The 22,551-nt window shown below is 37.7% G+C and overlaps 2 protein-coding genes and 1 non-coding gene across 3 annotated transcripts; 2 read left to right on the forward strand and 1 right to left on the reverse strand.

The window, feature by feature from the left end:
• Positions 1–370: 370 nt before the first annotated feature.
• Positions 371–533, reverse strand: LOC131426778 (U1 spliceosomal RNA). The gene has a single exon (XR_009229196.1). It is a non-coding gene; the product is annotated as a U1 spliceosomal RNA (small nuclear RNA).
• Positions 534–4,916: 4,383 nt separating this feature from the next.
• LOC131426020 (lipase 1-like) lies at positions 4,917–6,450 on the forward strand. The gene is made up of 3 exons (XM_058588454.1): positions 4,917–4,928; positions 5,090–5,794; positions 5,857–6,450. Exons 1-3 carry the CDS (start codon positions 4,917–4,919, stop codon positions 6,280–6,282), a joined length of 1,143 nt encoding a protein of 380 aa, XP_058444437.1. The 3' UTR covers positions 6,283–6,450.
• A 12,022-nt stretch (positions 6,451–18,472) lies between these two features.
• LOC131434005 (lipase 1-like) lies at positions 18,473–21,749 on the forward strand. Its single transcript, XM_058600628.1, has 3 exons — positions 18,473–18,761; positions 18,827–19,531; positions 19,594–21,749. Exons 1-3 carry the CDS (start codon positions 18,627–18,629, stop codon positions 19,981–19,983), a joined length of 1,230 nt encoding a protein of 409 aa, XP_058456611.1. The 5' UTR covers positions 18,473–18,626; the 3' UTR covers positions 19,984–21,749.
• Positions 21,750–22,551: the final 802 nt, after the last annotated feature.

A 22,551-nucleotide genomic window follows, 5' to 3' on the forward strand; every position in this document is an offset into this window, starting at 1 on the left:
CATTCAGGCCGATCGGTAAGTTTCGTTCGGTCGTGTGTCCTGGCCAATGAACATCCCATTCATTTGACTCGGTGGAATCCTAATCGCACGGTTCGATTTTGTCCAACACAGTGTCGGCCGTTTGATTCATGCCGTATAGGGAGAGAGGGAGCTGTTTCTGTGTTAAACGCCGAGAGAAAGTTGCGTGAAAAAAAAACTGAGAGGCTTTCTCCTGTTATCGGTGTATGTTTGTTTTGGCCAAAGGGCGTATCTCTTAGGCGAAGACTGTTCTCTAGTGTGAAAAACTCACCGACAACGCTTTTGGACTCTACCATAAGCAGATCGTTGAAACATCTGAATTCGAACTGAATCTTTTGATTAAACTAATGGATCGGGATGTGCGCGTACGCACGTCCCGACTACCAAAAATTGCGCATACGAGTTATCCACATGAGGGATAATCGCAGAGGTCAACCCAACCGTAGTGCAATGGAAGGGCCTCGCCCTGGGGGAACCGCCTTTTTGATCACGGTAACCCCTATGTAGGGATGTCGCAATATCGATCGATTAATCGAGTAATCGATTAATAACCCAGATAATCGAGTAATATTGAATCGATTAACTTAAAACTAATATTCGATTATTGAGCTAATCGAATAATAAAAAAAATCCCATAGTGATAATCGAATGAATAATCGAGTAATCGATTAATAACCCAGATAATCGAATAAATTTTAATCGAATGGTTTCAAAAATATACTCGATTATTAAATAATCGAGTAATTCGAAATTTCCGATATCCCTACCCCTATGCCAGGTAAGTATTAGAGATGGGCAATTCGCTCCTGAGCTGTTCCAGTGAATCGAATCATTGAAGTGAGCTGACAGCTCACAGCTCTTTTCAAAAGAACCGCAGCTCACCAGCTCACTCATTTGCTACCCAGTTCACTGCATTATGACGAAGGGAACACGCTACGAGCAAATCGGATCTTCGGCTCTTTAAGAGATTCAATTTAGTCGACATCAATTAAAGATAAGTTAATTCGCATTGCATTCATTGCATCATTGCAAATCAATGATTCAATTTCGATCATGCATATGAAAGAAAACCGGTGCATAAGAAAAACGGCGCACAAAATGAACCTTAAGTTTAAACTAAAAGAGCTGATGAGCTGATACATCGAATCGATTCACTTTGGTGAGCTGATCGGTTCGGAGCTGTTCACCAAAATGAGCTGTTTTGCACACCTCTAGTAAGTATGCTTTGCTGACGTTCGGTCGAACCTCCAGATCAAAGCAGGCTCTGTCGTGCTAGCGATTGCCGGTACCGGCATTACTTGATGCCGGCAACAAGCCGCGTACAGCAGGAGAACGAAGAAGAATGCGAGAAACAGCGATGTCAGATTCACGGAAATCTCCGTATGTCTACTGGTTAGAAAATTTTCCTCGGATGTATGGATTCGTAGATAAAACGGAAACTAGAATATTTCTACGGATATCTACGGAAATTGGTATTTTTATACGGAAACAGTTTTCCTGACAACCAGAAAAAAGTAGTTTCAGAGGATAATGTCAATCTATGCAAACGACACTACAACTCTCTGGCATCGCTGGTGAGAAAATAAAATTCATCGCTCCCTCGTGTTTTCAATTCACGGTCAGGGTTATTATATCCGCATGTTTTCATGGAACGAAAACTTTACTTTCATTTTAACTTTTCAATACTAGTTATAAATTCGTTTTTCACACAAATTATTTCCAGCTTTAAAAAGAATTTTTATATTTAAAATGAACATTTATGTATGAAGTTAAATGAAATTGAAGAAAAAAAAGTTTTTTGTTTGGGTGGAACTGATTGAGGTTAGGTTTTGTGATCATAACTTTACACAAAGCAGTTTTGCATTTGTGGCTGTCAATGAGCAGTCAACATGACGCCAAAAAGAATGTTTTATTTGGTTCCCTGAGTGCTGGCTGTATACAATTGTTTCACGCTAAACGCATTTGTGCAGACGGGAAGAAAATCTGTTAAAAGCTACTGCATGCAAACAATTCTTTAGATGAGCTTTCTGCAGTGATGCCAGTTAGTTGTAGAGTGTCATTTCCGTTGATCGAAATTCTCCTCGCACGGAAAATAAAAACTACCTATTATTTGACTTCTTTTTACTTAATTTTGAGTACTTCCTTTCATTCGCTCCTTCAATTGTTGTCAAAATACAAAGAGCAAAACCACCCAACAGCGAGAGTTTCGTTCAATAAGCTAAAATTAAGTAAACCGTATTAACTTGCAATTGAGTCAATATGACTCAACTATAGAGTAAATATAACTCATCTTTGAGTATTTTTTGCACGTGTCTTACGAAAACTACCTAGAGCCACTTTACCTAAAATTAGGTTATTGAACGAAACCCCCAAATTGGGTGGAATGTACTTAAAATTAGGTTGATTTGCGGTTCCGTGCGGAAACTCTTATGCCCCGTTTACACTTCTGCTGGCTGCCAGCATGCTGGTGTCAGTGTACTGCCTTCTTAGGAAAAAACGTTCAACTGTGGTCCAATGATCCAAAGTATTAGACCAACAAAGGACCACCGTTGAACGTTTTTTTTCCTAAGAGGGCAGTACACTGACGCCAGCATGCTGGCACCCAGCAGAAGTGTAAACGGGGCATTAACGGTGCAAAGCAGGCAACGACTTTTTCTGGTCGTCCCGCATACGCCTGGCTGCCAGATGGCTGACTAAACGCTGCCAGCTGGAAAAATATGGCTGGCAGACATTCTGGTCACCAACTGCCACACCGCTGCCAGATATACAACTCAAACGATACAACCGTATCCACCAGGATTTTTCCACATTGAAATCTTTGACATTTCCAGCGAAGGTGAGAAGATGAAAACGCTCGGCTAACTTAGATACAGGCGACTTTGTTTTGTCAAATTGGATTTGACAACCGTCACTGAATCAATTTTGGTAGCCGTCTGGTGGCCATGGGTGCACAGGTAGCCAAAACGCTATGCGGGGTCAGGTAAACAGTTTCCGTATAAAAATATCAATCCTCGTCAATATCATCCGTAGAAAACCTCCGAAATCGTAGATCTACGGGGATTTCCGGAGATTTTCCGTAGATCTCGGTGGCTTTCAGTCTTGATGTGAGTGTTTTCTTTCTGGTTGTAAATTCTGACTGGATTTTTGAAATCCACGGATAGGGATGTCCAATTTTTTTAAATTACTCGATTATTCAATAATCGAGTATAATTTTCAAACTATTCGATTGAATTTTAATCGATTATCTGGATTGTTAATCGATTACTAGATTAGTTATTCGATTATTGTTATAGAATTTTTCGAAGTATTCGTTTAACTTAGTAATCAAATACTAGTTTCTAGCTAATCGATTTAATATTGTCCGATTATCTGGGTTATTAATCGATTAATCGATCGATATTGCGACATTCCTACCCACGGAGTTAGTTAAAACCGGAAATTTTTTATGACGTAATGTAGATTGGGTTGACCGGCTCTTTTTGCCAAAATTTTAGTTTTCTATGTGACGTAGTTTCTAAGAAAACAGTATAATTAGTTACAAACCGCTCTCTGATGTTAGGTTTTCGTGCTCCATCTTTTATTATCATTCAGTTATGGATTATATAACAGAAATTCCGTATATTGTTTTACTTAAATACGAATAAAATGGATTGTTGAACTGATCATCGAACCTACACACTTAGATTTTTTCCCGAATCTCGGCAAACATTAAAAAGCGAACTTATCGGTGTTCAAGCATGTGAGCTAATGCCGATATTTCAAACAATCAATTGAAATAAAATTTGAAATATAAAATAAATATGTTCCAGTTAAAACTCAATATCATTGATTTATTTATTTCTACATTATGTTGGCTGTTTAGCTAATAGGCTAGGAAATGCACTGATCTCAGGAACTGGATTCTGGGCGGAAGCTGAATTTTAGTTACTGAATTCCGGTCCAGGATTCAGTTTTAAACTCGGATCCAAAATTCCGCGCCGAAATGCAGTTCTGGAAACCAGATTCGGAGCTTTGTTCAAAGATCTTCAAAATCCAGCTTAGGAGTTCAGTTACTCTTCTAGAAATGTGAAATTAAATTTTGGAACCAAGTTTTAGACCGACATTCTGAAGTTGATTTCTGGAATGCATTTTAGAACTGAACTCTGAGAATCCAACAAAATGTTGTTTCTGAATTCTGGTCCTGGATTTCAGTTTTTTGTTCTCAAACTTCAGATTCAAAACTCAGTTTCAAAATTCGGAACCTGATTTCTAAATCTGAATTCCGGGCTGAAATTTTGGAACTGAACGAGCAACAAGTCCATTTCTAAACAAGCGGATTGGAACCTCTTTTGACAGTTCAAACATGTCTCCGCTGATCTCTGGTTGTAGGGTCATTAGTTAAAATGGTTCATGGCTTCGATGAATCAAACGAAAGTTTAATTAATTGAAGATTGATCATTTTTAATACCCCCATTGGGTGTTTTTATGATTGAATCAATTTGTAGTAATGATATAAAATAAAGTATCAGTGTTTTCATCGGTGTGTTTCTTTCACGAGACCTAGTGCTTGTGTAATCAGTAAGGTTCAGCGATCACTTCAAGGTTGTTGATCGTATTTCCGGGCATTGATATACTAAAATGCACATAAACTATGTCGATCGATCCACAGTGGAGCAAATGAAAATGACCTGAGGCCGACGTGAACGTCTGTTCTCTGTGATACTAGCAATTAGTGCAATCATCTCTATCTATTTCGTCGATCTGAGTACTTGCATCTTTTTCTTTCTGTATAGCGATGCCCGGTACAGAACGCAGAGGATTCCATAGAACGTGTCATTCGATGTCGGCTACTTACAGTTAATCCTGAATCCCCGGAGCGCGTGGTTCGTCGAATGTTCGGTGGAGAAATGTTGCTTACAATGTTTGGTCCGGTACTGCTGCTGTGTTCAGTTGTTCCATTTGTTCGATCTATCGGGAACAAATCGCATTCGTTTCTGGTTGATGATGAGGACGCTCTACTGACGACAATGAATTGACGAACCTTGAATCGGTTAAGTGATATCGTATTGATCCAAATTTCTGTTCTTGCTAGCCTCAACTGATCAGGAAATATGGTTACGAAGTGGAAGAGCACGAAGTTAGAACGGAAGATGGCTACCTTCTTGCGATGTACAGAATTCCACCGCGTCACCTCGGTTCACGACGATATCCGATTTTCTTGATGCACTCATTGCTCAGTACCAGTGCCGATTGGGTGTTGATCGGAAGGAATCACGGTTTGGCTTATCTACTGGCGGATCTCGGTTACGATGTGTGGATGGGAAACGCTCGAGGTAATCGCTATTCGAGGAAACATGAACGATATGCCATCACTTCTGTAGAGTTCTGGGATTTCACCTGGCACGAAATTGGACTGTACGATGTACCGGCTTTTATTGACTACGTCCTGAAGCAGACGGACTCGCGGAAACTCCACTTTATTGGCTATTCCCAAGGAACCATCGTTGTTTTCGTAGCGCTGAGCGAACGACCCGAACTGAACGAAAAGCTCGTACAGATGCAACTCCTTTCGCCAGCCATCTATTTGAAAGAGTTCGATAGCTTCCTTTTGAAACTCATCGTAATGTCCTGTGACGAAATCGTAGCCAGACTTACTGCCAGCCAAATATATGAGTTTACTCCATACTTCGAATACCAATACTTCTTCTTCAAAAGGCTGTGTCCTTCACCGGCCCAAAGAGTGTGTCGACTAGTGATCTTCGATGTGGTTGGTGGGTACCCGGAGAATTTGGACGTGGTGAGTTTCTGTCAGTAGGGCAAATTAGCCATCAAAACATTTATTGCGTTATTGTGCTACAGAAATTGCTCAGAATACTACTGGGACACTTTCCGGCGGGTGTCTCCGTCAAGCAGATACATCATGTGTGTCAACTTTTTCGGGATGGAATCTTCCAGCAGTATGACTACGGTAATCCGGAGATCAACTTGCAACGGTACGGCAGTACGCAAGTTCCCAAGTATAACGTGTCGCGAGTCAAAGCTCCGGTTAGATTCTACTACAGCTACGGAGATCGGGTGGTCAATTACCGGAATGTTCTACAGTTGCAACAGGAGCTATCGAATCTGGTCAGCAGCTATCCGGTGCCGGATAAGCTATTCGGTCATGCTGATTTCGCCTATGGTCGAGATGTAAAGGAAGTTTTGTACGAGGAAGTTTTGACTAATTTGGAACAGGCTGATGGTGCTGAGTCGTTCATTTCTTTAGAAATTTTGGTTCCTTGGTAACGAGCTATTTAGTAGTGAATGCCGTAGACTTTTTTTTGCAGGTGTTTAAAGTAGCAATCATTCACTTTTGTGCAGTTTTTCAAAGGTCACTGAATGTATACAATTTCTACTGCAGAACCTCTTACAAACTACGACCGTTTCGAAATATACAGTTATGAATTCATTTTCTCACAGCATTCAACAAGTTTTATTTCTTTTCCAAAGGCTAAAGAACTGTCGTTCTTCAACCAGTTCCAGACGAACTAGTTCTTTTGCACCATCTTTAGTTCTACTGGACAGGTATAAAAGGTAAACTTTGATTGAAGTTCGTTCATTTTTCTAGTGCTACGCGAACTTATTTGTCTTTATTCGATGTCATCACAGTCGACTAAGTTGTATTATACATTTTTGAGAATTGCCGTATTAGCAAACATCTGCAAAACATAATTATTATGTCACATTCGTTGAATATCTGTAAAAGTGGCATCCCTAGCTGTACCTTAGCCTACTGAGTTCGAGGTAAGATTTCTTACTCACGATGTCTCATTTGATCCGTCAAAGAAGGCAAGATGCACGTTTGGAAGAACGAACGAATGTACGTGGCTGCACCCATTTCTTCACGTTTAGAAGTCACTCTTCAAGATCCGTTAAACTCGTAGCAAGGTTCCCTTCTTCACAATGCGGTGAACTAAATAGCAAATAAATGAGCTGTAGCTCTTTTAAAAAGAGCTGTAGGCCGTGAGCAGTGATGCCACTTTTCCATGAGGTCAAATCCGTAGATTTGGTTCCAAGTGTACTTATAGTACTAGTGGACTTAACAGCTTAATTGAAATATCATTAAAATTCATTCCCGTTCCACACTATTCATTTTACTCTATCACAAGCGCAATCAGTTTTTTCATCGCTAAATTTATATATAAACAGGTTCATGTGTGATTTTACACCTGAAGAAATGCGTTCAGAATAATTTGACTGGAAAGGTGCTGCTACCAGCTGATAACTTTGGTGGTGTGACACATATTTTTCCATTACAGCCGGCCCCCTGTCACGACGCCATCTTGATGAGATCAAAATCGGAACTTCAGAATCAGCTGATTGCAACGCAAACAAACAAAGAATAATGCATTTGTTTAACGCGTTTACCTTGTTTAGTGCACGAAAATTAGTGAATTTTGTGTCGACTCTCTCACAATAACTTGTCGATTTACCTAAAATACAGCAGACAGTGTTTTAGGCAGCCATCTGACACCGGTATGTGAGCACCAGCCATTTGAAAGTATACCGATTACGTTGAGCCCCTCGCGTTTCGAGCCCCAAACACTGCGATGTTTTGATACTCATGGCGACTCTCAAATTGAGAAAATTATCTCCACTTAATGTCCCAAAACACTGTCTGCTGTATTTTAGGTAAACCGACAAGTTATTGTGAGAGAGTCGACACAAAATTTATTAATTTTCGTGCACTAAACAAGGTAAATGCGTTAAACAAATGCATTACTGTTTGTTTGTTAACGTTGCAATAAGCTGATTTTGAAGTTCCGATTTTGATCTCATCAAGATGGCGTCGTGACAGGGGCCGGTTTTGGGACATTAAGTGGAGATAATTTTCACAATTTGAGAGTCGCCATGAGTATCAAAACATCGCAGTGTTTGGGGCTCGAAACGCGAGGGGCTCAACGTAATCGGTATACCTTCAAATGGCTGGTGCTCACATACCGGTGTCAGATGGCTGATTACAGAAAAGTACACAGCGATGCCAGATCGTGCGCACTGAATTTCAATATTCCATCTAGTGTCGGGGTGTTGGTGGAGGAGAAAAAATCTGTATAAATCCTTATAACTTATTTTACACCGATTAAATCTTTTTTATAACAATTATTGCGTAATTTATGAAAGGTTATTTATTATTTAATACGAAAAAAATAGTTTTGTGTACGCTATACGACCGATCATCATGACATTAAAATGCAATTTTTAAACTCTCCCATTAACATATTTAAATTTGAAAAATAGACAAATAATTGTGGAACATTATGTAAGATTATTTCTTTATACTTCTCCGCCCAGTTTTTTCCAAATTTATTAATTTATTTATTCGTCAAACAAATGTAGACTACAGTCAAAAAAAGTAAAAAAGGTTTCTTATTTACTATACATTATTTCTACGATTTGGTCTCAATTTTTCTGTTATTTGTTTCCTGGATATGATTTGATATTTTTTCCAAGGTTATTTGACGACTCCTAAGATGACGGCTAGGAGAGTAAAATATTAGTTGTGAAAGCAATGATTCAGTACTTGTTGAGAAACAATGTCGTTGAGAAAATAAAGCATTGTAGCATTGCGACGTTCTTCGAGTGTTTGTAAGTTTATGAGCTTACAACGCCCCTTATTATTGGAAGAGGAAATGTAGTCCAGTTGAGTCTACCAAGCGCATACAGTAAAAATTGTTTTTGGACCGATTCGATGCGTTCTTCGTGTACGGATGTACATGTTCCATACTTTACTGCAGTATTCCAAAATTGTGTATGTGTCCTGAAAATTATGACTGAAACGTTTAATGAAGCCTAACATACTATTTGCGTTATTGACAATTGTATTGTAATGCTCCACGAAAGTAAGTTTTGAGTCTAAAATTACGCCTAGACCTTTAATAATTTTACATTTTTCTACTGGTTGGTTTTTCAAATATATATCAAATTGGACATGGTTTTTCTACTAAACGATATTGAACTAAAGCTAATTTTAAGAAGTTAGAACCTTCAGTTACTAATACATCATGAATTGCACATATTTATGAAAAATAAGTATCTATGATTATCTTTATAACACATATTTAAGCTGAGTCCATTAGCAAGCCACCGTTTCGCTCGAAATTTGAATTTCTCGTATACGCACGACCCCATCGACAAATCAATTAATTTTTAAGTTACAATATTCAAGCAATGCTTTCGAATCAAGTTAAATGTGGCAAATCCATCAACAAATCACCGAGATGCAAGCGCTTTAAATTAAGTACGAAATATCTTACACCGATAGTTCTAAATTGGCCTGCTAGTTACTGAATAATCAACAGCTGATCGGTATTCAATATACTCAAGCGAATACGCAATGCAGCAGACGTGAAATGGCATCCATACAGCGCGTAAAAGTGACTATCCAGTGAACGAATGGATGTAATTCTGTTTTGTAATCCACTCACTAGACAAGCTACGTGTCTCGTTCGCAGGCAGCCAGCGACTAAAGTTATTAAAGGATGACATCATTTTGGCATGCTGTGATTGGCACGTGTAAACATAGATCAATTCAAACCAATTTACTTGTTGTTTACTGTCAATTTGTCAATCCCTCGACAAATGACTTAGTTATTATCGTTCAAAATTATGACATGTACTACAAACTTTAGGTGCATTATGGAAGTTCAAAAGTTAATTAGCTCTACTGAGTTCAACTTGCGTATATTTTCAATGATTTAACCCAGTGAAATTTGTCGGCCGGAATCGGTCCGATTGTCCAACCGATTATTCACGTTCCTCTATCATCATATAATGGAAAAACAGACTTCCTTAAAAATCTGTATGAAATCAATAATTTTTTAGAAATACGTATAAAATTCAGTAAATTTTACCAAATCAGTAGAATCCTGAAAAATCCGTACATTTGGTAATCCTGCACTTACACTCCGAATTTATATGTTCAGTGCAACCAGTTTATCAAAGGCGCGCTTACAACTTAATTTCAAACATTCTATTTTTTTTCCATAATATGTGCTCAAACAAATGTAAGACATGATTTCATATTCAAATTTTATTTTGATCAATATTTCGTCGATATTTGATGGAAAATTGCATACATTCTTAATTTTCGATTTTTTGTTACATATTGCTACACTGCTTCAGTGTATCTGTATTGGATTGCGCTTTACAAAATAAAGAAAAATGAACATGCTTTGTGAAAAAGCGCTTTTGCGAAAGAACAAAAGGATTTTTTCAACAACATACCGCATTTATTGCCTTTGGCTTTTGCGAGCAAAGGTTTCTAGTTCGCTGGAATTTTAATAAAAGGTATATAAATCTTTATTTTGAAGTGAAATCTAAGAGAGAAATGTGTTAGTTACTAATGGAGTATTTGGTAGTACAAGGAAACTGAAATTATTTTTCACTAGCAGTTTTCAGCAAAATGGAAAAGGTTTCGTTCAAAGTTTCTACTTTTCTTGAATCGCCAGTCCAGGCAAAAACAACTGATTTGTTTCATTTCTAACTATTGTTTTATCTGATCGAATTCGGAAAAAGATTATGGAACTCGTTTTTACGCACACATTATTGACATTACCTAGGTGTCTTTAGACATAAAATCCATAAAGGCAGGCTTCCAACGATGATTGATTGGTGCCTAATAGATGCATGATTACTGTTCTAATTGGACAAGCAAAAAAAAAGGGAGATTATATGGAGTTGATGCAACAATATTTAATTATTTTCCATTGATATCTAGAGATATAATGGGGGTTAAAGGTGCACGATATTCCGGAAGGAGAGACAAATATCATATCAATCTGTTTCGTATCGGCAGTTTGATTGACTTAGCACTGATCGTCACAAGTCAGGTGACTCCTATTTTTAGCGGAATGAGGAGGAGGATGCGTGCAGAGGTGATACATCGGAGACGTCTGGATAGACATTGCACTTCGGTGCAAAAAAAGTGCGTTGTAAATAGCAATGACTTTACGTCTGCTTGGCGGATTAAGTTGATCCGCGAGGTGGCATTAGCAGTCCAACATAATCTGCTAATGCACTGATGGGCTGAATGCGAAACGTAAAACAATAAAGTTTAATTGGGAACTAAAAGATTCCTAGCTTCGATAATGTAACGATTCAAATTATCAATTGCTGTGTCGATGTCCGCAGAATTTTCTAAAATAATTTCATGATCCACATGATTTTCAATGTCAGATCTGTACTCAAACCAATTAGCTGTATGATATTTGGATAGAGAACTAATTGGAATAATTATAGCTTCGTTGGAAAGTCGGAATGTTACAGGAAGATGATCTGAGTCAAAGTCGACATGTGTAATCGGTTCATTACAAATGTGACTTTGATATGTTAGAACCAGATCAATTGTAGACGGGTTTTTCACGGAAGAGAAACAAGTTGGATTACTAGGATAAAGAACTGTAAAGTAACCAGCAGTGAGTTGATTATGAAGTGTGTTTCCATTACGGTTATTTTGCCTACAATTCCACTGGACATGTTTTGCATTTAAGTTCCCTATTACGAAACAAATCGGTCGATATCTTGTGAATTTTTGTAAATCGCCATTGAAGAAATTTAATTGTTCGCCGGTGCATTGGAATGGCAAATATGCTCCAGCGATGAAATAAATTCCATGAATGGTTTCAACTTCGATTCCCAAGCTTTTAATAACTTTAGTATTGAAAGAAGGTAAAATTCGATGTTTAATTTGCCGTCGGACAAAAATGGCAACACCACCACCCATTCCAGTAAACCTGTCAAATCGATGAACCACATAATGTGGATTGCTTTTCAATTTGACATTTGATTTCAGAAAAGTTTCTGTCACAATGGCAATATGAATTTTGAGAACTTTGAGAAAATTAGAAAATTCATCTTTGCTCGATTTTAAAGATCGAGCATTCCAATTTAAGATGCTTAAATAAATATTAGCCATCATTGTTGAATTTCAAATTCATGATAATATTATTGACGAATCGCCACCCACTTCGAAATGTTTCAAAAAGTGATGAAATCGAGTTCATTGGGATGATCATTTGAAAAAGCAGATCTTGTAGGTAGGTATCGTCTAAATCGACTTCGTATAAAGAAGCGAATGGCATTGATGGAATACTGGTAGATAGATGTCTACCTGTTACGCTAGCGTAGCTGTCATTGAAGGAAGATGATGAAGTAGCCGATCTACTTGTTAATAAATTGTTTTTTTTTCTTTTAGAAGACGAATTGGAAGGCGTACCTGTTTTTTGTTTTACATTCGAAGAAATAACAAGACTTAAGCGTGGTATTTGCATCGTCTTTTATTTTCAGGTGTGTTCTGTAAATTTAAGGTCGTTGATTTGACTTGAAAGCGTCATTACTAAAAAGTAATGCCATTTTTAATGAGCGAGTGAGGGTAGTAATGATCCACTTATCAGCGGAATCACGCCGGAACTCTAATCATCAATGCTGTATCAATGGATTTACGCCGATGAACTAATAATGAGTCCACAAAGAGTTTCTCTTCTATTGAAAAAGTTTCATCGCAATGGATTTATCGGACCACTAAACATCTTTGACTCATGAAGTATGTGTCATGGTAAATTAAAAATAACCATTCTGCTATGGACATTAACAGTAAAATTTGTAACTTGAAGGAATTAATGAAGAAAATTTTATAACAAAACCAGGTGGCCATTGTATTAGCCTAAAAAAATATATTGTTAAACAATGAAAAAAGAAAAACATACTGATGAATGCTACAACAAATTGTGCGCTAGCGAACCCCTTAGAAAAAAAGTACGGGTGTGTAATATCAGAGACATAACTGGACGTCGTGAATACGAAAAAAACTGACACAATTTCTTTACACTTTCGAATTCGAATTGATAGTTGATTGATTGTGTGAATTGCGAAACTATTCCCCTTTTCACTACTAAAATTTTCAACGATTTTTGACGTCGATTAACTAATTTCGGATTTGCATATTTCATTGAAAGAAACTATCAAGGTGCTGTACAGGATTCATTTCTGCCTTTTAGAAGGACGAAATTGTGGAATTCTCTACGATATTTAGCATAGTTCGAAACATTTATCTCGAACGATTTTCGCACAGCGAAAAGTGCACGAAGCAAATCAAATTATTTTGGATTTTTACTAAACTGATGATTTCTACCTTCGATTTGCAAATAAGTAATCGTAATAGTTCTTTAGATAACATTTAGAGCCATTAGAACGGCTAATTTTATATAATGCTGTCCACTTTTCGTTTCTTGTTTTCTTTCTCTCCGATGCAAAGCACCAGCAGCTGATACAATCGTTCTTGCTTGAATTGAAACTAGCTTTGCGTACAAACCGACACATCCGCACGCAGTGCCAAATGATGCAAAACAGGTTTAATGCGTCTTCTCGCGTTGACGACCGGAAGGCGATTGAGAAATACGACCTGAGCGTTTGAGGTTTTTAACCACGCAGAAAGTGCGCTCTCCGATGCCGCTGTTTGAATGCGTCTTCTCGCCCCGACGTCTGCTTCCATCCAACGCACAAGAAGAAATGATTTATTTTCGACCACGGTTCCCATTTTATACGCATTCAAAACCCAAGCGAAAGTAAAGTTTTCCGCGTTGTTTTCAAATTTTAAGAAAACTTAATTTTATAGTTGTTTGTGGTTATCTCACACTGTTCAAAATATTATCCTAAATTCCTGATCATATTTTTGATGAAATGGGGAAAGAATTATGTTGCTACCATTAATACAAGTCGAGATATTCACGATTAAGTTCTGCCCATTCTTCCATATGGCTAATTTTGAAAAGGCACCCCATAGTAAAGTAAGTCGTATTCACGACAAAAAGTGACAAGTGGCGATATGTACTAAAGTACTTTAGTTTATTAGGATGTTTTCGAAAATGATCACAATTCATTTGTTGAACTGAACTGTCTTAACTCTCGAATCGAACTGTTCGTGAGATCTGACTACCTGACCCTAAACTGTTGTATCAGCGGTTATCCTGTCCGAACAGTTCGAAGTCGTCGATGCGACCTGGTGGTTTCAGCAGGCGCAACCACGATGGCCGGATGTCTGTGTAGGGTTGTATCGACGACACGACCTGCCATTCGCGATTCAAAACTGTATCGCAAATTTAACTACCCCTCAGTAACTGGTAATGTCAAAACGAAATTGCTTAAAAAAAGTTTGGAACTGGCAACACAAGTTGATAAATTGTTGATTTTGAATAACAATTACTATAACCTTTGTTACAGTGTGTTAAAGGCATGAGAAACGTAAACAAAACAAATTCCGAATCGTTTTGCGATTCGCGGAAAATTAAATTTGGATTTATCAACTACCTCGAGTGGAAGTATTCTCATAGTACTCTAGTCATGGGAACTGCGCTTATCATTGTCGATTAATATGGAACCCGTTTGAGGCCACTCACTCTAAACCCACTCAAATCAGTGGTAGAGTGCTGGGGTGAATCTGGTTAGTTACAAATAAAGAATAATGTAATACAAAAAAAAATACAAAGATGTAATTCATTGAGTAGGTAATATTGACGGTATCGTATTGCGCGGAAAAAATGAATCTTTGATTGCCACGAAATGTTTTCAGTTGGACGTTAAACTGATATTTTCTCACTAAATGGAACCACTGAGTGCAGCTGCTCTGCCGGCAAATACTAAATTTACCCTTTTAGGAAGCTCTGAACCAAAAGCACCAAAATGACTAACTTTGTATGTAATTAATAACTCGATCGAATTACAGAATAGGGGTGATTACAACTATCCTTAAAACACTAATCAATTGATTCACTTTTCAAGCTAGTTATGCAGACATGTATCTGTTGCTCTATAAAATTATAGTTTATTTATTCACGGGCTCCATGGTAACTTGTTCGTAGTAACTTGAACAGTGTTGCTCGAGAAGATTATTTTGATCATTCTCGAGGGGTCGCTATATTTGTGTTATACCATGTTCACATTAGCGCTGATATCACTTGATATACCGAGATGATATGCATATCATGTCGAACTGTTCACATATGATCGGAATGATATCGTTTGACAATCAAGTTGTCATATTAAATGTTCCCATTAGGAGTAAGATCAATAATATTGCTTTTCTCTCCTACAATTCATTCAATAATTGAAGTTTCCCTTTTATCGGTTTCCGAACGCCAATATTCGTTGATAAAATCAAAATTATAATGATTGTTTATTGTCACTCTCAAAGTGACGTTCATAAATGAGTGCGTTCAATGCCATTATCCGTGTTGCTAGTTGCGATTTTTGACAACTCGACATGATATCGTACATGATATCCCGGATATCATGCTAAAATGGTGATACGCGTTGACATCAAATTGTATGGGATATCAAGTGATATCGCACATGATATCATCGGATATCAAGTATATCCCTATATCACTTGATATCAGCGATAATGTGAACATACTATTAATTAGCGGTGAATCGTTACCGGACAATTTTAATGCCGATTTTTCTTCGGATTACCTGGTCGTGTCGTCGGTTGTATCGTGAATAATATTAATGATAGTAACGATGATAATAATAAACTGAACGAATTGAACTCGAAACAAACGCTATTATATTCGTGAACAAAGAATAGAAAATTCTTATTTCAAAAGAAGAAAAATGTCTCTGCTGGACAATATTTATTCATACCTTATTCAGCTGGAAATAAACTAGCGTACGTAGCAGGCGAACGATGCATATTCTACGGTTGCTGAGGTAACCAGAACGGAAAAAGCTAAGTAGTAGTACGAGGAAATCGAACTCATTCTAGCTAGGACAGGACCAGACAACTGGCTTCTTTTTCCAGAAAAATATTTCTCTTCTTATTCCGGTAAATTATAAATGCCTCGCGATCACTGTTGCCAGTAGAGATAATTATTCATTCTGAAAACTTTCTCCCCTTATAACATGCAATTATTTATCATTTGAAAACACTTAGACAAATGATATATCGGTCAAAAATATTGAACAATCCAATCAGCGTGGTCACAACGAGATAGCGTTATGGTGATTGTTTTGACATATCCCATGTATTTAGAAAAATTTTTGAACAATTTTGCAATTTACTTGAGTTTAAAAGAATGCAGATGGAAAAACCTTACAAATATGGGTAAGAAAAACGATTATTCACGTGTTGTCATCAAATATATGATTTCAAATTGTCCTATACTCTTGACAATCTCGGATGAAATTTGAAATTTTCAGTTCACATACAGATTTGATTAAGATGGTAAAACATGAGTAAATAGACTAGTCTTAAAACTTTTGATCATAATTTATCAATTAATCTCAAAATCCAACCCAAAAAAACAAAGAATATCCCAGATATGAACCCAACCTCACTCCTTCGAATTTGGTATTTCATGTTACGATTTCTCCATAAATATCAATCAAACATACCACGGAAAGTTACTGAATCATAAATGATCGATTTTTTTACCAAATTTTCACACGTTTTTGTATGTTAGTATTCGAATCGTAAGAAAAAAAATAAAAACCCTGCATTTTGTTCGAATCTTCAAGCAAAATCTGAAAATTATCACCATCGCTTAGTTCAAAGCTTGCCACTCGGGCAGCGCAGCGATCGCAAAAGAGTTGGTTGGATTCTTCAATAGCTCTGGATTTATTTTGATCAGATGTTTGTTTTGAAGAAAACGTTTAGTTGAAACAGCTTAATAAAATTTTTCTAAAACACTCAATTTTGGGTAATTAATTTTTGCAGCTTCATTAACTAAAATATTCAACATATTCTATTTGAGAAAAATAATAACATACAGAATGATCCAAAGATTCGGTGCTATTCTCAACCAACATAATCAATATTCTCGTCCATATCACACTTCGTGATTTAAGGCTTTCTCTTTGTATCATCCAGTGATTGTTAAATGTACTCGTATACTTTCCGCATTGACAGGATTTAAAAACAAATTGAACTTAAATCCTATTGAAATTAATAATTTGATTGACCCAAAAAATAAAATATCCAATATCATGCTACATTGTTACCGACGATACTGACAACACTTTTTCTACCACCCTGCAGTAATCTTGATTTCAACAACTTGTACTTGCTTATGTCAATTTCAACCAATCACGAGCTGGTCCGAAATTGGTCCTAAAAGTGGATTAACAATTGTCAGGTCCTGTCCTAGATCTCTACATTCTACATTCGAACAGTGAAACGAACGGACCCGCATAGCGTTTTGGCTACCTGGGCAGCCATGGCCACCAGACGGCTACCAAAATTGATTCAGTGACGGTTTATCAAATCCAGTTTGACAAAACAAAGTCGCCTGTATCTCAGTTAGCCGAGCGTTTTTATCTTCTCACCTTCGCTGAAAATGTCAAAGATTTCAATGTGGAAAAATCCTGGTGGATACGGTTGTATCGTTTGAGTTGTATATCTGGCAGCGGTGAGGCAGTCGGTCACCAGAATGTCTGCCAGCCATATTTTCCCGCTGGCAGCGTTTAGTCAGCCATCTGGACTGGACAGCAGCAGAAAACACGGGAGGGCAACTGGATCAACAATGCATTCCGCACGATCTAGTTTTCTGGTGCGCGGGAATCAGCCACGTTGCTAGGTGCAACCGCGCGTGTGTGATCGACGAAACATTCAGCAATTGTTTTCATTACTTGCATCGATATTCGAAAAAATATGCTGATGGACTGGTTAGTAAAAAAAAAGTATTTATGAGAGATTTATTTCATCCAATATCATCTTTCGATAGACGGTGTGATTCGTGAAACAGATAACGGTTCATCATTGTTACCCAGTGATGTATGTGATCCGCGCCAAAATATCAAGGAATACGACAGCGGTTCGATAATTGGAGCAACAAGCCAATTCGACAGTCCCACGACCGAAGGGCCTAACTGCAAATGAGTGCCTCTCTTCGTTTACTTTTTTTCTTGATTATTACGGAGCATGTTACTGGTAATCAAAAGTTTGTGGTTTCAACTTGGATGTTTTGTGAAAAGCAGGGCGTCAAATATAAATTCAATTTTTTCATGGGACTTGCGAATTGTAATCAAGCAGAATGGAACCGCTTTTTGACAGTTTAATTGTAATTATAAACATGGCTTCGCTGATCTCTGGTTGTTGTAGGGTTACTAGTTCAAATACGACAGCTGTCATCGATGAATCAAACGAAAATCATTTAAACTCTCGAAATTGAGTGTTTTGATGATTGAATAAATTCATAAAATCATTCGAAACCGTATCAGTAGCAAACTTTCTTCTTTCTCAATCGTAACCGTATTTGCATCGGCGTATTTCATTCGCGAGACTTAGTGCGTGTGTAAGCTGTAATCAACGATCACTTTAAGGTTGCTGATCGTATTTTCCCGTCTTTGATAAAGCACCCGTTGAGAGTGAAAAGTGTACTTGTTGTTGCACGTGACTTGAGGCCGACGCGAACGTCTGTACTCTGTGATACTAGCAATTAGTGCAATCATCTCTCTATCTCGTCGATCTGACCTGCATATTTTTCGTTCTGTGTAGCGATGCCCGGTACAGAACGGAGAGGACTCCAAGAGAACGTATCATTCGATGTCGGTTACTTACAGTTATTCCTGAATCTCCGGAGCGCGTGGTTCGTCGAATGTTCGGTGGAAAAATGTTGCTTAAAATGTTTGGTCCGGTACTGCTGCTGTGTTCAGTTGTTCCATTTGTTCGATCTATCGGGAACAAATCGCATTCGTTTCTGGTTGTTGATGAGGACGCTCTACTGACGACGGTGAATTGACGAACCTTGAATCGGTTAAGTGATATCGTATTGATCCAAATTTCTGTTCTTGCTAGCCTCAACTGATCAGGAAATATGGTTACGAAGTGGAAGAGCACGAAGTTAGAACGGAAGATGGCTACCTTCTTGCGATGTACAGAATTCCACCGCGTCACCTCGGTTCACGACGATATCCGATTTTCTTGATGCACTCATTGCTCAGTACCAGTGCCGATTGGGTGTTGATCGGAAGGAATCACGGTTTGGCTTATCTACTGGCGGATCTCGGTTACGATGTGTGGATGGGAAACGCTCGAGGTAATCGCTATTCGAGGAAACATGAACGATATGCCATCACTTCTGTAGAGTTCTGGGATTTCACCTGGCACGAAATTGGACTGTACGATGTACCGGCTTTTATTGACTACGTCCTGAAGCAGACGGACTCGCGGAAACTCCACTTTATTGGCTATTCCCAAGGAACCATCGTTGTTTTCGTAGCACTGAGCGAACGACCCGAACTGAACGAAAAGCTCGTACAGATGCAACTCCTTTCGCCAGCCATCTATTTGAAAGAGTTCGATAGCTTCCTTTTGAAACTCATCGTAATGTCCTGTGACGAAATCGTAGCCAGACTTACTGCCAGCCAAATATATGAGTTTACTCCATACTTCGAATACCAATACTTCTTCTTCAAAAGGCTGTGTCCTTCACCGGCCCAAAGAGTGTGTCGACTAGTGATCTTCGATGTGGTTGGTGGGTACCCGGAGAATTTGGACGTGGTGAGTTTCTGTCAGTAGGGCAAATTAGCCATCAAAACATTTATTGCGTTATTGTGCTACAGAAATTGCTCAGAATACTACTGGGACACTTTCCGGCGGGTGTCTCCGTCAAGCAGATACATCATGTGTGTCAACTTTTTCGGGATGGAATCTTCCAGCAGTATGACTACGGTAATCCGGAGATCAACTTGCAACGGTACGGCAGTACGCAAGTTCCCAAGTATAACGTGTCGCGAGTCAAAGCTCCGGTTAGAATCTACTACAGCTACGGAGATCGGTTGGTCAATTACCGGAATGTTCTACAGTTACAGCAGGAGCTATCGAATCTGGTCAGCAGCTATCCGGTGCCGGATAAGCGATTCGGTCATTCTGATTTCGCCTATGGTCGAAATGTGAAGGAAATGTTGTACGATGAAATGTTGGCTAATTTGGAACAGGCTGATGGTCTATGAAATGTGTGGTAATAAATCATGTGCCAACAATCCCATGAAAAGTGGGAAGTTTATTTGAAAAAAAAATAACAACTTTTAACGTGAATAAGCTTCGCCCTGCGAAAGAAAGGGTAGAACTTAATCGTGAATATCTCGAGGTGTACTAAACATAGTAACATAATTTCGTTTTACATGCCATCAGAAATATGATGAACAATTTGTGATGTGATCTACTGGATTCAGACGCTCAGGTCGCATTCCGGACTACTCCATATTTTGAAAATGATAATAAACAACAAACACCAATCAATAATAATTACCAAAGAACAATAAATATCAATAATGAGCAATATTTTAGTAAGTGATAAATTGTTTCGACAAACAAGAAAAAACAATGAAATTTAATACCTATTACGAAATAACACGGTTTAATTAGTTAACAAAAGGTTCAAATCTGATACGCGCATGGGGGTGTGAACCCCCGTGATCTAACACGCCATCGCGGTGAATCGATTAAATTAATTATCGGTTAGATTTGAATCTTCGGGGCACCTCAGCTCTGGAACTACGAGCAGGCGTTCTAGGTTGAAGTCGATCAGGTTAATAATAGGTTAAAAATTAACTGTCTTGGTAAGGGCCAGTGCTCTATTTCCATACTATTAGTACAAACAATGAGTGAATGAGTTCTGAGTGCTAGCATGACGGACGATAGTGAGAAATTATGGTTACCAGATTCCAAGATTTTTCTCTTCGTGATCTTCTAGTTCATAGGAACTAGTTCCGCGTTTGTCTGACCCGGTCTGTTTACTATCTGGTGCTTTTCTACACGGTTTCTTGTTTGACTGAATTACTACGGCGACACGACGGAATAAAAAGTGTTCATAAGAGATTGACCACCAATAACCACAGTATTGAGTGTTCCCTTGAAAATGATACAAATAATCTTTTTGAGCAACACTGTTTTGGTTGCTACGAAATCACCTTCGTCGCCATGCGCCTCGAATAAACAAACAAGCAAGAATGGAAGTGGACCTTCAGGTAAAAGTTACAATTATTGCAATAATTGTTTTAAATAATTTAACATTTTACTTATTTTCTTGCCAATGTTCTTACCGTTTGTGCAAATATTAATCTGCTCAGTGACGGAATATTTCCGTCACTGAGCAGATGTCTTCGTTGGAATATTTCCAACAATACGTAGTGGTCTAAGAATACGATGATGAAAATCTGTGCTTATAGCTTGCGAACCACAATTTTGGTCTTGATACGATTAGCAATAGGAATAAAGTCGACATCATGAAATGGATTTAGGTTGGGAGTAAATGTAGATAAATTGCTCCTCTGCGAATCCATTCCTAGCAAATCCACTGGTTCTGTTCTACCTGAAACCGGTACTGAACTTAATCGAACTCTTCCGTTAGGTCCTGGTATCCTTCACCTCATTACTTTGAACATGAATAATATCTTACAGCGTACCTGAACCAAACTGTGAAATGTTTTAAAATGATTATTTAAGCTATTGTCACAGTTTCCTATTGAAAGAAATGGTTTTAAATTCTTCGGTTATTGTTTTTTTTTCATTTAAAACAAACTCACTTTTCAATTTAGGACACATTTTCGGCTCAAGACTTTCAGTTCGTCATGTTTCTGAATATCTACTGATCGATTCGTCTCAAGACATGATCACTAGTTCGCACAATTACACTACTTTTGAATGCTGGATGACTTCATAATTAGTAAATGATCACTTGCCACTTGTTTAATTAACGATTAAAAACTACCCGACAAGCAATAAAAGTTTTTAAAAATATGAGATAAAAGTTTTTCACTTAGTTCACTTGATTGCGCTTTTTTTCATCTCATTTGGTTTCGTAAAGTTGCCAAGTTTTTCTCATAATGTTACAAAAATAAATATTTTTTTTTCTTTAAATTATCATCAACAAGTTCTTTTTTGGTATCCGTGACATTAGTTTAATTACATTATTGATATTTTTATTTCAATAAAACTGTTTCAGCTTCGAATATTACCAGAAAGAGCGTGTTGAATACTAATGAAATAACCGTTATGGCAAATCTAGTAGCCCTGGTTTCATTCCGCTGTATGTCAATATAATGCTGTTAAGTGTGTGTGTGTTTTATCGGTTGTGGACAGAGATGCCAGGTATTTTTAGAGAAAATATGCAAAAACAGTCTATATTTACTCTGTCTGTTTTCACTAATAAAATGAAATTTCGATGATAAAATGATGTTAAAAGTTACTTCTGCATATCTCCCTAAGTTATTACCGCACTCACTAGAATATTCAACAAGGAAATTTTTTATCAATAACAGTTGAAAAAAATGTGTTCATCATCAAATATCTGCACAAAAGATTTCCATATTAACATGTGATTTGTCCGTTGATTAATAAACTTCTAAAGAATCACTGCAATCAAATACTAATAGATACTCAGAGAGAGGAGTCTAATTTTTTACTTCACACCTGTTCAAATCTTTATTAAATTTAGGAAATCCATAGAAAAACTGTACTCTGATACAAATCAGTATGCGAACGCAACAATCTATACAATACATATAAATCTGAATGAA

Source organism: Malaya genurostris, chromosome 1 (assembly GCF_030247185.1).
Source record: "Malaya genurostris strain Urasoe2022 chromosome 1, Malgen_1.1, whole genome shotgun sequence".
Lineage (NCBI taxonomy): Eukaryota > Metazoa > Arthropoda > Insecta > Diptera > Culicidae > Malaya > Malaya genurostris.